Source organism: Vigna radiata, chromosome 10, assembly GCF_000741045.1.
Source record: "Vigna radiata var. radiata cultivar VC1973A chromosome 10, Vradiata_ver6, whole genome shotgun sequence".
In the NCBI taxonomy this organism is placed as follows: Eukaryota; Viridiplantae; Streptophyta; class Magnoliopsida; order Fabales; family Fabaceae; genus Vigna; species Vigna radiata.
This window is the reverse complement of record NC_028360.1, coordinates 16,418,337-16,432,010: the sequence shown is the minus strand read 5'-3', so window position 1 is coordinate 16,432,010 and position 13,674 is coordinate 16,418,337. Positions and strand designations below refer to the sequence as shown.

At 34.8% G+C, this 13,674-nt stretch overlaps 1 protein-coding gene across 1 annotated transcript; it reads right to left on the bottom strand.

The window, feature by feature from the left end:
* Positions 1–6,281: 6,281 nt before the first annotated feature.
* On the bottom strand, positions 6,282–13,028 carry LOC106775945 (serine/threonine-protein kinase RUNKEL). The gene is made up of 10 exons (XM_014663202.2): positions 12,813–13,028; positions 12,618–12,707; positions 12,367–12,419; positions 12,081–12,156; positions 11,886–11,947; positions 11,719–11,797; positions 11,577–11,636; positions 9,875–11,488; positions 8,778–9,644; positions 6,282–7,595 (listed from the first exon to the last, which is right to left on the bottom strand). Exons 1-10 carry the CDS (start codon positions 12,858–12,860, stop codon positions 6,477–6,479), a joined length of 4,068 nt encoding a protein of 1,355 aa, XP_014518688.1. The 5' UTR covers positions 12,861–13,028; the 3' UTR covers positions 6,282–6,476.
* Between the last annotated feature and the right edge of the window lie 646 nt (positions 13,029–13,674).

The window sequence follows — 13,674 nt, the reverse complement described above, 5'->3', positions numbered from 1 at the left end:
AGACTCCGTTATAATATATCTTTGCACTTACCAGCTCATTACATGTTATAACTCATTTACATAAGTATGTTATAATATCTCTTAAATTTGTTTACAAATTTAGCACCGTTTCATATTATAATTGATTTATCAAACTATGTTATAATATGCCTTTATTATAACAGATAAATTTTGTCCGTTATAATGTTATAAAAAGCCATTATTCTACTAGTGAAAGAAATTTCATTTCAATTTTAAAAATAAATTAGATTTTTCTTTTTATAATTTTATAAATAATAAGGAAATTTTCCTTCTAATTTTAAAAATAATGAAAAATTTTCTTTTAATTTTAAAAATAATGAAGAATTATCTTTCTAATTTTAAAAATAACGAAAAAAATTTCTTTTAACTTTAAAAATAATGAAGAATTTTTCATCTAATTTTAAAAATAATAAAGATTTTTCTTTCTAAAATTTAAATTTGTAAATGAATTAAACAAAATTTGGGACTAAATTGAAAAAAAAAATGAAAATTGGAACCAAATTAAATACAAGACACGAATACCTGGCATTGACACTCACACATGATAGTGATTCTGACTTTACATGTGTCACTAAAATTGACTTAACACATGGCACAAACATTGTTACATCAAACAATATTGTATATAAACAACTTTTTTAAATTAAGAAAAAATATAAAAGAATTAATAAAAAAATTAAAAATCATGAATTGACACGTGATACACATTTTTCATCTACCATTAATGATTTAGATAGCATAATAAAAAATACCAAATTAAACATAAATTAAGAAAATTGAGATCACATATCACGTTAAACAAAGTTATCTTTTTCTATTATTTTTTAATAAAAATATTTCAAATTATAATATTATAAAAACTAATCTAATATTAACGGTTTACCTATAATATCTATACTATTATAAAGATTATTTGAGTGTTACATAACTTTTTCTTATTTATTTAAATTATATATTTTAAAGATTAAAAGTTGAAATTAGGTCAAATTAAGCTTATCAAAGAAACATTAGCTGACTTATATACCATTGAATAGTGCTTAAAGCATGAAGTCCAATTTATACTAAAACCTAGCATGATACTTCGTTCTCCATAGCTCCAAATGATATATGTTACAATAACCAAGGAATTAGCTAAGGTAACCTTAAGCAACAGAGCTTATCAAAGAGCGACAAAACTCCCATGCAGTCTTTTGTGTAAGGAGCACATGGTTCTTCCAGAACCTAGTTGGGAACATCTACAAGTCAGAAACACAGATACAATGTATGTCTTTGCAATGCTAAAATTAGATTTAAGATTCCAAGTTTATGACATGTAGAATTAAATGCGTACTGAATTCTTCCTTTAACATGGTTCTCATCTGATTGGTTTAACAACTTGAACATAGATTCAGAAATCATGTGGTCTACATTCCATAACTGTACACACTAAAATCTCTTTAAGCATGTTCAGTTCAAGATATGGCCTCTAATTTATGTTTGCTTTCCTACAAATAAAAGCAAGATTATGTTTACTTTTCTACAAATAACTAGATAATTCAATTGAACAAGATTATGTTTACTTTACTACAAACTACAAATAAAAGTGTGTTTCAAACAACTGAACCAACGTCGAAAGCAATCCAACCCAATACATTCATTTTCCATTCCAACGGATTTCCAAACACACCTTAAAAACAACAACATAGTTCTAAGTACTTACTTCTCGATCATCTTCTTGGCCACTTCAACTGCACGGGAAGAGAAAGGGCAGCAAACTGGATCACTCCCCCGGAGGGAACAACGTACTTCGCAACAATACTTACAACGTTGGCACTCGCTTTCCTGACAGGAGGACTGCACATCATAGAATTAGATAATTAGATTATTCGAATTTAGATGATCGCTTGCGCAATGAAACAAAAACAATACCTACAACGTTCGCACTCGCTTTCCTGAAAACTGCACCTCATAGAAGGTTTGTCATTCACAGTAACATTCTAAATTATAAATTATAAAGATTTATTAGGTTTGTCATTCACACTGACATTCTAAATTATAAAGACTTAGTAGGTACTAACACCAAATTTCGTCTAGATTAAATAAATAATAAGAGAAAACCTATAAGTAAAAAAAAAGTAAAAATGGAGAAAGAAAGCGAAAAATTGAAAAAAAAGAAAAGAAATTAAAACGAAAAAAAAAAGGTCAGTAAAAAGAAAAGGAAAGAATGAAAAGAAAAATAAAATAAAATAAAAAAGAAAAAAAAAAGCTACCACGTCGAAAAAAATGTTGCACATTCTATTATATAAAAAAGGAAAAACTTTTTTTAACAACACTTTTTTAACAACTTTTTGACAACGCATACATGACAGCTTGTGATTGGTCTGTTTTAAATATAAATTCAAATAGACCAATAAAATAATGACATGTGTCCCGTTGTCAAAAAGTGTTATCAAAATATCATTGTGCTATAAAAAAAGCAATGGACACGGGCTACATCCAAAAAGGCTGCATGTTAGCGGAATTAAAAAAAGGACTGAAAAGGAGGGAGGGTGATTTCAGAATTACAAAAAGTCTCCCTTTTCAAATTGACCAATACAACGTACATGGTGTTGTAAAAACGTTGCAAAAAAACAGTCAACCTACCACTTCCTTTTATCTAGGAAAATTATATTTTAACACTATTTTTTTGACATCATTTTGACACTGCACACGTGTCAAAATATGGTTGGACGATTTCAAATTAAAAGAAAAAACTTTGGTTTTTCTCTTCCAAATATGCCCCTGTCTCAACTTTTTTTAATTTGAAATCGTCCAACCACATTTTGACACGTGTATAGTGTCAAAATAGTGTTAAAATATCATTTTCCTTTTATCTAATCCCTACCAACCTCCTAACAACATTCCAAAAACTTTTCATTTAAATAGGACCCACCACAACATCCTCTCTCATGCCACAATGGAGACAGGGTGCCTCCAACCAGGTTTGTGTTATTTGGCTTAGCCGTAAGATCAAAACAGTCAGCAGCTCTTGGGCTACTCATTTGAGGAGCTTCTTCACCAACTTCGTTGCAGGACTTCCAAGCTTCAAAGGCCACCCTCAGACCATCTCTTTGCATTCCTGGTCTCCTACAGCTGAGACATGACTCTGTTATGTGGACACAACAGAGGCACTGAACACAATCACATTGATGAACAACACAATGAACATTTTATTGTGTTGTTCATCAATGTGTTTGTGTTCAGTGTCTCTGTTGTGTCCACGTAACAGAGTTACGTCTCAATTGTAGGAGACCAGGAATGCAGAGAGATGGTCTGAGGGTGGCCTTTGAAGCTTGGAACTCCTGCAACGAAGTTGGTAAAGAAGCTCCTCATAGCCCAAGAGGTGCTTACTGTTTTGATCTTTCGGGTAAGCCAAATCACACACCTGTCTCCATTGTGGCCTCCAACCAGGTTGCCTCCAAGGCGCTGACACCTGGCTCTCCAAGCACCCTGTTTGTCCTCTCTGCAGAGCCAAACTCGACCCCACGCTTTTCTTTTCCTCAAAAGATCATTGCTGAGACAGAGCAAAACGTGTAATGTTCTGGCTGGATAGGGTGGCGATGTCATCGAGGCAGATGGTGCATTTGGAGCCCATAAGAAGGTCTTTTCCGGTGATGGATGGGAGCTTTTGGAGCTGCAAAGGGGAGAGACCGGAGTTATGTTCTACAAATACTGATACAATCACAATAGTCAAATAAACAGATCATGTGAATAATGTCAATGTCTGTCTGTAAAATTTACAGTATTGATTGTTTAAGGACTTTTATGTTGTTTTCCTTTTTATACACTTTTGGGAGAATTTCTTAAAAAAAAAGAAAATCTATTGAAGTCATGCCACCTACTTATGTTGATGTGAGTAAAGATCTACTTTTTATTTGTTAATCAAAATCATAATATTTAAAAAAAAATAAAAAATAAAAATAAAAATAAAAAAAAACTTATATAATTTACTTATAGAGGAAGGGTAAGTGATACTTACAAATATAGAGTCCACGTATTTGTACATTAAAGTTTTGTTCTTGTATACATTGTTGCATAGAATTTTAGTCGATAAGGTGGGAATTTAGACTTATTTGTAAAAAGAATTTCAAGTGTAAAAGATGAATTTCAGAATGAGATATAGGATGTGTCCATTATGTTATTAAGGTTAGGTCCAAATAGTATATGGGGTGTTCTTTCATTTTATTATATTTGTTTTTTTTTTCAAAAAAAGAAAAAAACATAAGCATCTTTGCATGGAGTAGAAACAGAAAGTTAGGCACATAAATATACGTTATTATGATATCCAAGGAATAAGACTGCAAAAACAGACCAAACAGGATTACCTAAACACACTGTACAGTGACTTTACTATTGAAATTTGTCACTTAATTTGGCAGCATGCAACCCATAATTGCAGGAAAAACAATAATAAAACGCTGGATTCCTTCTTATTAGGTGTTTGTCACGTGCACTTCAGTTGCAACTTGGAAAATTCTGGCACTTGCCGAAACCATGTGCCGCCATAAATTTATTACATGCAAACATAACTAAGCTGGAAGTATATCAATATTTACATCTTCCATCTGAACGAGGATTCCAGTTATTTAGTGAAGCCAGAAATGCAAAAAAGGCTCTTAAAAAGTTCAATCATGGACCTCTGATTGGAAAGGTAAAGGATCATTTAACATAATGGAAAAACAAACAAATCAAACAAATACGAAGGTAACCTCAATAATTACACCAAATCAACAGTAGAATCAAGAAATAGAAAATGGATACTATTGGGGAAACTAAACTCAAGCCAATGAAGAAGAACCATGGTTTATTACAATTTCATATACTACAAGGTAAGAATGATTGGAACCTATAATAATTGGAACCTGCCACTTCCCAAATCAAAATCACTCATACTATTACACAGTGAAAGAGCAATATACTGCGAAACCTGCAAAAACAGTTGTGGCTAGGCTACTAACTAAAATTCTTCTAGGGGCATTGGAGGAAGCCTGCATTGATCCAAATGGTGAAAAAGCAGAAAGAGGTCCAGGAGCTATTAAGTCGTCTGGGTTTGGAGGGCTTGGATTGGAAGGAATAGTGGGAATGTCAGAGCCAGTTGGAGTCGGCAACACACCACCAGGAGAAGGAAACAGCGGAGCAATGTCTGGAGACAATTCTTTGAAAGGGGACAGTGAAGATGGAGGAGGATCTGATAGTGCTGCTGGTGAAGAAGAGAGTGTGGGAAGTTTTGGAATAGGCTGTGAATATGATGAATGCAGAGGTGAAGGCATGAAAATTATGATGATCATGAGTGTTATATAAACGTTGTGTAATGCCATTCTGAAGGTGAAGAAAAGCCAACTTACACTACCTGCAAATGGATATAATTGTGTAAGGATATTTGAGGGAGAGGGAGATATGTGGGCAGTTAGTGGGTATAATTATGGCAAGGCTTTTAAATCGTCAGTCTCCTAAGTCTGCAGGTTCCCATCTCTCACTCACCTCCTACCTAAGTCTAGGTGGGACAAATGGGATAACATGTGTAAAGATTCTATAGGATGATGATAAGGGATATGGTTTTTTACCTCGAGGAAGAGACAAAGATTGAGAAAGGGTTCCATGTGCTGCGTTTGGTGAGAGAGAATCCTTTTCAGCCCGTGATCTTTGGTGCACTACAGCTCTTGATTTCCTGTTGATCCTTAAAGCTAATTTGTTAATTATAGCAAACAGGAAAACGGACTGTAGATTTGCTTTACAAAATTCACAATCATAGTGCTTCATCTTTCAAAGGTGATTTAAAAATACTCGGCAAACAAAAAGAAAGAACCATAATGATTCCAAATCTGTTGCGTGTTCTATGACGGAAGGAGATGCATGAGTATGATCATCTGTCTTCATGAAACTGTGTTTCAGGGTAGAGGTGAATTTTATAACTTGAGGTTGTCTCGTGACGAACATTCCTATAAGCATAAAGGGGGCTAGGCTGGACCTTTTTGTTGCTTGAGCATTATTTAAATAAGCCTTTTAACACATCTGACAGTTTTTCTGTGTTCGGAAGTATGTGCCATGGTACATATCAAATATGAATCTCAATCATATTCATGCACCTTCATTTTAGTTTTTAATTTTATACTTTTTACCACAATGGAATCGCAATCATAATCATGCAGTTTCATTCTTGTTTTTTTGGCCATTTCATGTGTCCAATACCATGTTTCTATTAGTGTTTGGCTTTAATGAAATAAATTTATAGAAAAAAGAAATACGACGAAAATTTTCGTTGACATTTTAATGATCAGGGAGATACAGAGTACACATACTTTACATAGAAATACAGTGGAGCTGTAGAATTCACCAAATTGCAGCGATGCCGGCCTGAAATATAAAGGGTAAACGATGGACTAGAAAAGTTATTGGTTCTAATGAGAACAGGGCATAACATGACACCTACAAATCTTTCAAATGCAGCGAGGCAACCGCTGCAACTCCAAGGCTGCTAGCCCAGCAGTTTTGGCTAAGAGTAGTACACCTGAACTTTTGATTTCAGAAACTACAACTTCAATTCTTGAAATCTCTGATTTAGATATTGACAATATCATTGCATGCAGTAAGTATTGCTTGCAAGCATAACCTAAAGAATGAAGCATTCGCTGCACCATCAAGTGAGGAATGCCTCTATTCCAGCTCTCTAGGATCACAGTGACCTTGGGAAGATTAGTTAGTATACCAGTGGTGGCTTCTCTAGGAGCTGCCTTGAACAGTAAAACAACACATTCAGAAGCTACATCGGCAATACTGGTTTCTGCAGAGGCACTCAACTCTAGCAAGACACCAAAATTGCTTCCAAAGTCTGCGATATCTTTTATGCATTGCTGGGGATCAACAGCACCACCACTCAACTCGGGAGGATAGTCACCTAAGAGATTTGGTTCTCTTGTGCTGCTCAAGCCTTTTGCACAGCCGACTGAACGTGCTATAAAAGCCCTACACAGCCCAAGAGTGGGTTCCAGCAAATCTTCCATGCCCTTTGCATGTACAAACTCAAGAAAGTTGCCAATCCTCCTAACCACCTTTAAATGAGAGAGTAATTTCGACTCCATCTCGGGAGCAGAAGCTAGAGCAAGACACAGTTTAACATTATTCACATTTGCATTTGAGAGATCACCAAGCAAAAACTCGAAGCATTGTGAAATTGCCTTCATATGTAGAATGTCTGGAATTGTAATAAAACTGAACTCCAGTAGCATAACAAGAAGTTTCTGGGCATAAATAGGAATAGGGTCTTCATCTTCAATCAAGGTTGGGTAGAGAGGAAGAAAGCGGGTATTTGATATGAATTTAAGATCCTTTAATCGTTGCTCTTCTTCAATTGGTTCACTCAAAAGAATGATCATCACATCAAAAAGAATTTTAAGGCACAAAAACCTGGCATCACCATCCTTGTTACCCTTGTAGAGAACAGTCAAACTAGGGAGGATTTCACGTATGAAAATGTCAGCATTGCCAAGAATCATAGGAGATTCCTCTGTGAGAGACTCGAAAATTCGAAGAAGGGTTATTTGGAAGTCATCTCTTCCCTGAAAGACAGTAATATCAATTATTACCTTGTTCTACTGAAAATGCAATTTAACATCCAACTAATAACATCATGATTCAATTGTGCAATCAGTGAAATAATGATCATCTATTTAAGTGAGATTAAGTAGCCAGACAGTGTGAAAAATTACGTAGTTAATGAACCAAACACCACCGTTCATTTGAATAAGTTAAAACTTAGTGGAAAATATATTAAAAAGAAAAATATCTTAAAATTTATACCCAAATTTATACACGTTACATCAAGGGAAACCTTAATGTCAAGACTACACCGTTATGACGAAATATTTAATCTTAAGGAATGAAAAAGAGAAATATAATTGATAATAATAAGAGCCATACGATTTTTCTAAAGACAAATTCCGGAGTAAACTAACTTTAATGGAAGCAATATCCACTTATGAGAATAAATATTCATTGGCATCTTTCATCCTAACTTCATGTAAGTACAAAAAGAAACACGTTTTTGTTAATTACCCAGTGCGAATGCTTAAGATTTAGTAATACGTAATTATTCGCAAATTTCTTCTTTAACTTGGTAAATCTGATATGAAACATCTTTAACTGACGATTACCCCGCTCAGTGAAAACAAATAATCGTTCAACTAAGAAAATACGATTATTCGCAATGTTCTCACATTCAGGTATCAAATATAGTATGCGTCTGTTAATTATTCAATGAAACACATGATTGCTTTTAAGACTTATTATGAAGATATCGTTTCTAACTATTAACATGCTAAAATAATTTCTATGAAATTTTTGGAACAATTTTAATTAATAAATACTCTAAATAAAGAACAATTGGCCTTAAAAAATTTTATATTCTTAGCCATCTCACAACCCTTATGATCAAAATCTTAATCAAAAAGCAAACTCGAGTTTTTAAAAATTTAAGTATCTAACGGCTATATCTCATAACAACTATATTTAAACCAGACAACTTTTATATTTAAAGAAATATAAAAAGAAATATAAGCAGCTCCACAATTTCAAAATCCATGAAACTATATTAACACCTTTTAAATTATTGTGTGAAACTTAGGTGTAATTTACTAAAAAAGATAAGGCACGATAAATAGGGCGTAAGACTCGTTTAATTAAGAAAGAGATGGTTTTACCATTTCTCTGAAAAGGACAGGCACAACGGCGGAGTCACGTACCTGAAATGGTGTCTCTACAAGTTTAATTAGATTCGCCAACTGAAGTACTACTTGTGGTGTCACGACTTTGTGCTTAAAAGTTGAAGTTCCAAGAAGATGAAGGACAACAGGAAACAAATGAATGTTGGCTTTTGGAGATCTGCTGGTAAGGGCAGAGATGTGTCCATGGCGCCTTCCTCCCATCATTTGCTGGACATCCCCTGTTATTATATCCAATAAACCTGGAATACTGGATGCCACAATATGCACAAATGCATCCAAACACTGCCTCACATAGGCATCTTTCTCTTTTCCCAGCCTGTCCACAACAGAAAGCAACTTTTGACTACAGAAGAAGTGTGGAAGCCACCTCCTGCCATGCTTACAGAGGAGAGCCACAAGAACTAGTGCCTTTCCTCTTAAAACTTCACTACCTTGCTCAACAAGAGCCAAAAGACTTGGGATTAGATTTTTATCCTCGGCAAGTTGTACAAGGTATCTTCCAATATTTGTGAACAAGTGACTCCCGAGCATTGCTATGTTAAGAAGATTTAAGCTGATTTGCTGCTCTCGTGGACTTCCCTTTACAAGAGTAGAAGCTAGATCCTTGAATGAGAGTTTCTCAATAACAGACTGAATGCTAGGCGGATTAAAACGAACAAGGCGCACCAAGCATGATCCTGCAGTGAGCCTCACACTCTCTTGTTTCCCTGCCGCCCTATAGATATAACAGAGATTACTAAAAACATCTTGACTGGCCAATCTCCCCACCCAGAACCCTCCTTGACTGCAAATATTCTCAATCGTTCTCAATGCATACAATTGAGTTATATCATCCTCGCCCTTCCTCAACATTGAAGACACAAGCGAAATTAACGAATTTGGAACCTGCAGCGAGGTGGAAATTATTTAAGCATGAAAAATGTGAACTTAGAAACCAGGCGAACAAACATAAAACAGCTGACAGGAGGACACCAAATTGACAAAAAATATATTTTTACCATACCATGCTGCAAGCAAACTTTATTAGGAAATTGTAAGACTTTGTATAAGCCAAGCTTTAAATGGCCCACACAGATGAACAACAAACATAGTAAGCAACAAGATTGGAAGCTAACCTGCCAGCCACATGTTGTCCTATTGTCCTTTGAAGGAGATTCAAGTTGATTGTTATCCTTGCAGTCTGCATTTTGAGTGGATATATAAAATAGCAACTCACCCAAAGCAGCCATGGAAAACCTCCTAACTTTTTCCTGCCTGTCTCTAAGGCCATCAGTCAGTGCACCTAAAATTCCAGAATTAGACAAACTGTCATCAACAAAAGTGGAGTGCCTAATCAACAGACCAATCAATGAAGCAAGTTGAACACGCAAAGCTGATGCCTTGGATTGACGAAGCAATTTTACAAGCATGAGCATAATTGGCCCATTGGTCAAGACATTAGCTGCATCAGCATTAATGCTCAACATCTCGAGGTACCTAATCACATTCTGTTTCTCTCCAATGCTGGTATTTCCGTTCAAAATGGCTAATATCCGGTTGTGGACTGCCTCCAATTGCTCTTTAGGCATCTTAACAAAATCAGACGCTTGCAATGCCTCAAAAGGGAGTGAAGGAATGACTTCTGAGACTTTATCAACTTTTCTGCTAGGCATTACAGGTCTGACTGAGAGATCAGATGGATGCCAAAGAACCTGGGAAAGGTTGCTAGACAACCTTGAAGAATCAGAGTCAAGGGCAGATCCTGAGTCTTCTTTAGCTCTATGCTTCTTCACCTGAGGGCTCACGCTGGGAGTAACAGCAGAAATGTCAGGAGTTAATTCATGAAGATCATCTGAGACTGGAGGGCTAACAGCAGATGGGGTATCGAACTGGTGTGCAGTATTTTCAATCTCCTCTGTTTTTCCCTGATTCAGAAAATGATGGTCTATTTTCTCACTAGGTTCGTTGCCATCAGTTTCTTCATGTGTATCATCTTCAGTATTCTCATTAAAATCAAGTTCCATGTCAGTGTTCTCAATTTTAACTTCAGAATCATTCTCAGAGTTATTAGGCAAAGGGCGTCGATAGTTTTCTTTCTCATTTTCCCTCTGTAAATTTGTTTTTGCTATTCTTGACAATCTTAATAGATTCACACCCTTGCTAATATTAGAATGATCCTTCTGCTTTACGTCATTTGTTCTACCAGACCCTTTTATCTGAGTTCTGGGGCCATTTGGTGTTGCCCTTGTTGGTGTCTCAAGGCCTCTAGATACTAAAATAGAGTTCTCGTCTTTCTTCAAGACCCCTTTGACATCCTTTTCACGATATTTGGGAGGTGTCCTGTTATGCGAAGATTTATGTTCTGATAAGACAGATCTAATGTGTAGCTCTACCATATCATCAAATGCAGGTTGAGCAGGAAGAGGCACCGGAGGAATTTTTGTTCTCCAAACGGCATGTCCACAAAGCTCAGGCCATTGTATTCTTTCAGCTGGATCCTTTACCAAAAGGGAATTAATTAAATTAACAAAAGGTCTGCTAGGATTACCCGGAAGTGGTGGAGTAGGATCTGAAATGATAGATTTTACAAGCTGAGTAAATTCCCTTCCCACAAAGGGTGGTCTCCCAGCATAACATTCATATAGGACACATCCTAATGCCCAGAGGTCAGAAGCGTAAGAATGCACTCCACCATCCTCAAAAAGCTCCGGAGCCATGTAAGAAGGTGTTCCACGTTTTGCTCGGGGTAACTAAAAAGGTATACCAACGACAAATATATTTAATATTTATTCCTATTTATGCGTAAAAATGACAAATCATCATACTTAAGCAACCTACCGAAGAAGAAAAACCTTTTGTTATATCTCTCAATTTCTTCGCTAATCCAAAATCACATAACTGCAAAGCAAAAAGTACACATTTCATTTCAAAATTTCAAATTAGATCAGAGTGATTTAAAACAATTAAACCAACTTCATACCTTTGCGCATCCATTTTCATCAAGTAGAATATTGGATGGTTTCAAGTCGGAATAGATTATTCCATTTGAGTGTAAAAACCTAGATTAGATCAGGACAGAAGTGCATAAGATAAGAATAAAAATAATGTCTTAAAAATAGAAAACAAAACTAAGACAGTTTAACTTACTGTAGAGCTTTCAGTAAATCAAGAGCAAGATCGTGAACAGACTCTTCTGGAAATTTACTATCCTACAATTCATATCGTCAATACCAAATTAGTATTGCATAACATATTTCAAAAATTCCTAAGAAAGATGGGAGTGGGTATGCAAATAACGAATACGATGAATGTGCACTACAGACTCAAAAACACACTGTGCACCTGTCGTAATATGGAGAGCAAATCCCCTCCGACGCAATACTCTAAAACCAACCATAAATGAGCAGAAGTTTCATACCTAAAAAGAAAGAAAGAATAAATTATTGAAACTCCCAAGAGAAAGTCCCACCCAATAATTATATATGTTTTACATATTAATAATCACTTCAGTATTCAAAATTCGTGCTACAAGATTTCTAAAATTTCAAGGGAAACTTTTTTTTTCAGAGCAAAGTTTCTTAATAAGATTTCCTAATTCTTGGGTTCTTCAATGAAACACTAGCATTACCAATCATAAAACTTCAGCACATTTATATGATCCAACGTGTGAAGAATCCTGACCTGCAAAAGGAGAAAGCGGTTAATTCAACAAGCACGACACAGCTCAGGATCTGCTAGAAAAAGTGCGAGAAAACACATCACAGTTGCAACTAACAATAATTGACAATTAATTAAAGAGAAAACAAAATGAAATCATACTAAATGAACTACACTAGCACTAGAAAGCTTGGATAAGTTTTCCGAAATCGAATTACTTGCCTCTTCAAGAACCTTAGTTTTCTGCGATTTATCAACGCTCTTGATGGCGAAATACTCGATAGTCTTCTTTTTCCTGCCTTTGTAAACGGTCTGCAAATATTAAAAAAAGAGAAAAAGTAATCGTGAGTTACAATACCGAACAGAGCTTTAGAAAGAAAGCGGAAAATGGAATAAAGAAGAAAGAGGTTGCATTACAGAGTATCTGCCGCGACCGATAGCTTCGTAGATGTGATACTGATTCATCTTTCTAGGGTTTTTCGTCACAGATTTCAGTCGTTGCGGAGGAGGAACATGAAAGAGAAAGAGAAAAAGAGAGAGAAAGAAACGTTGTGCCAACGGCGGGGTATTTCAAAAATCAAAATTAGGAGACTATGCTATCTTATGCTGTCTAAGGGACTAAACCGAAGGATACCACTATCCTAGCGCATTTTTTAAAATGTACATGTGATGGAACATACCTTCTCACATACTCGCCAGTAGAGTAAAATTAATTTTAGTTTCATATTCCATTAAAATTTATATACTTTGTATAATAATATTATAATATATTAGATATTATAAAATAAATTAGTTTATCCAAATTTTTACTCTTAGTTTACGGGAAATAGAAAAAAAATAAATATATTGGAGCTTTCCTATTTGTTAATAAGAGGAATATTATTAAAAAATACACACTTTTATTTATTACGATATATTTTCTCTTTATAATGGCATGACGAAGGAGAAACAGTGACACTAGAAATTTGTTTTATTTTAATACCTTATAAATTTAGTATTCATAGTTAAAAAATTATGTAATAAAAAATGAGAATAAAAAATAACTTATGATTGATATATAAATAATGTTTTATATGTTTTTATCTGTGTTCTTTTAATCAAATACAACTTAAAAGAAATACAAATATGTATGCAAATGATGCCGAGAAAAATCTTTCCTTCTAAAAGTGAAAAAAGAAAATAAAACAATTTTACATTTATATAAATTTTACTGGTCTCCCATAAATATTTGTAGATGTTTTCCGAATTAGTTTACATAAATAATATTGACTTTTGTGTG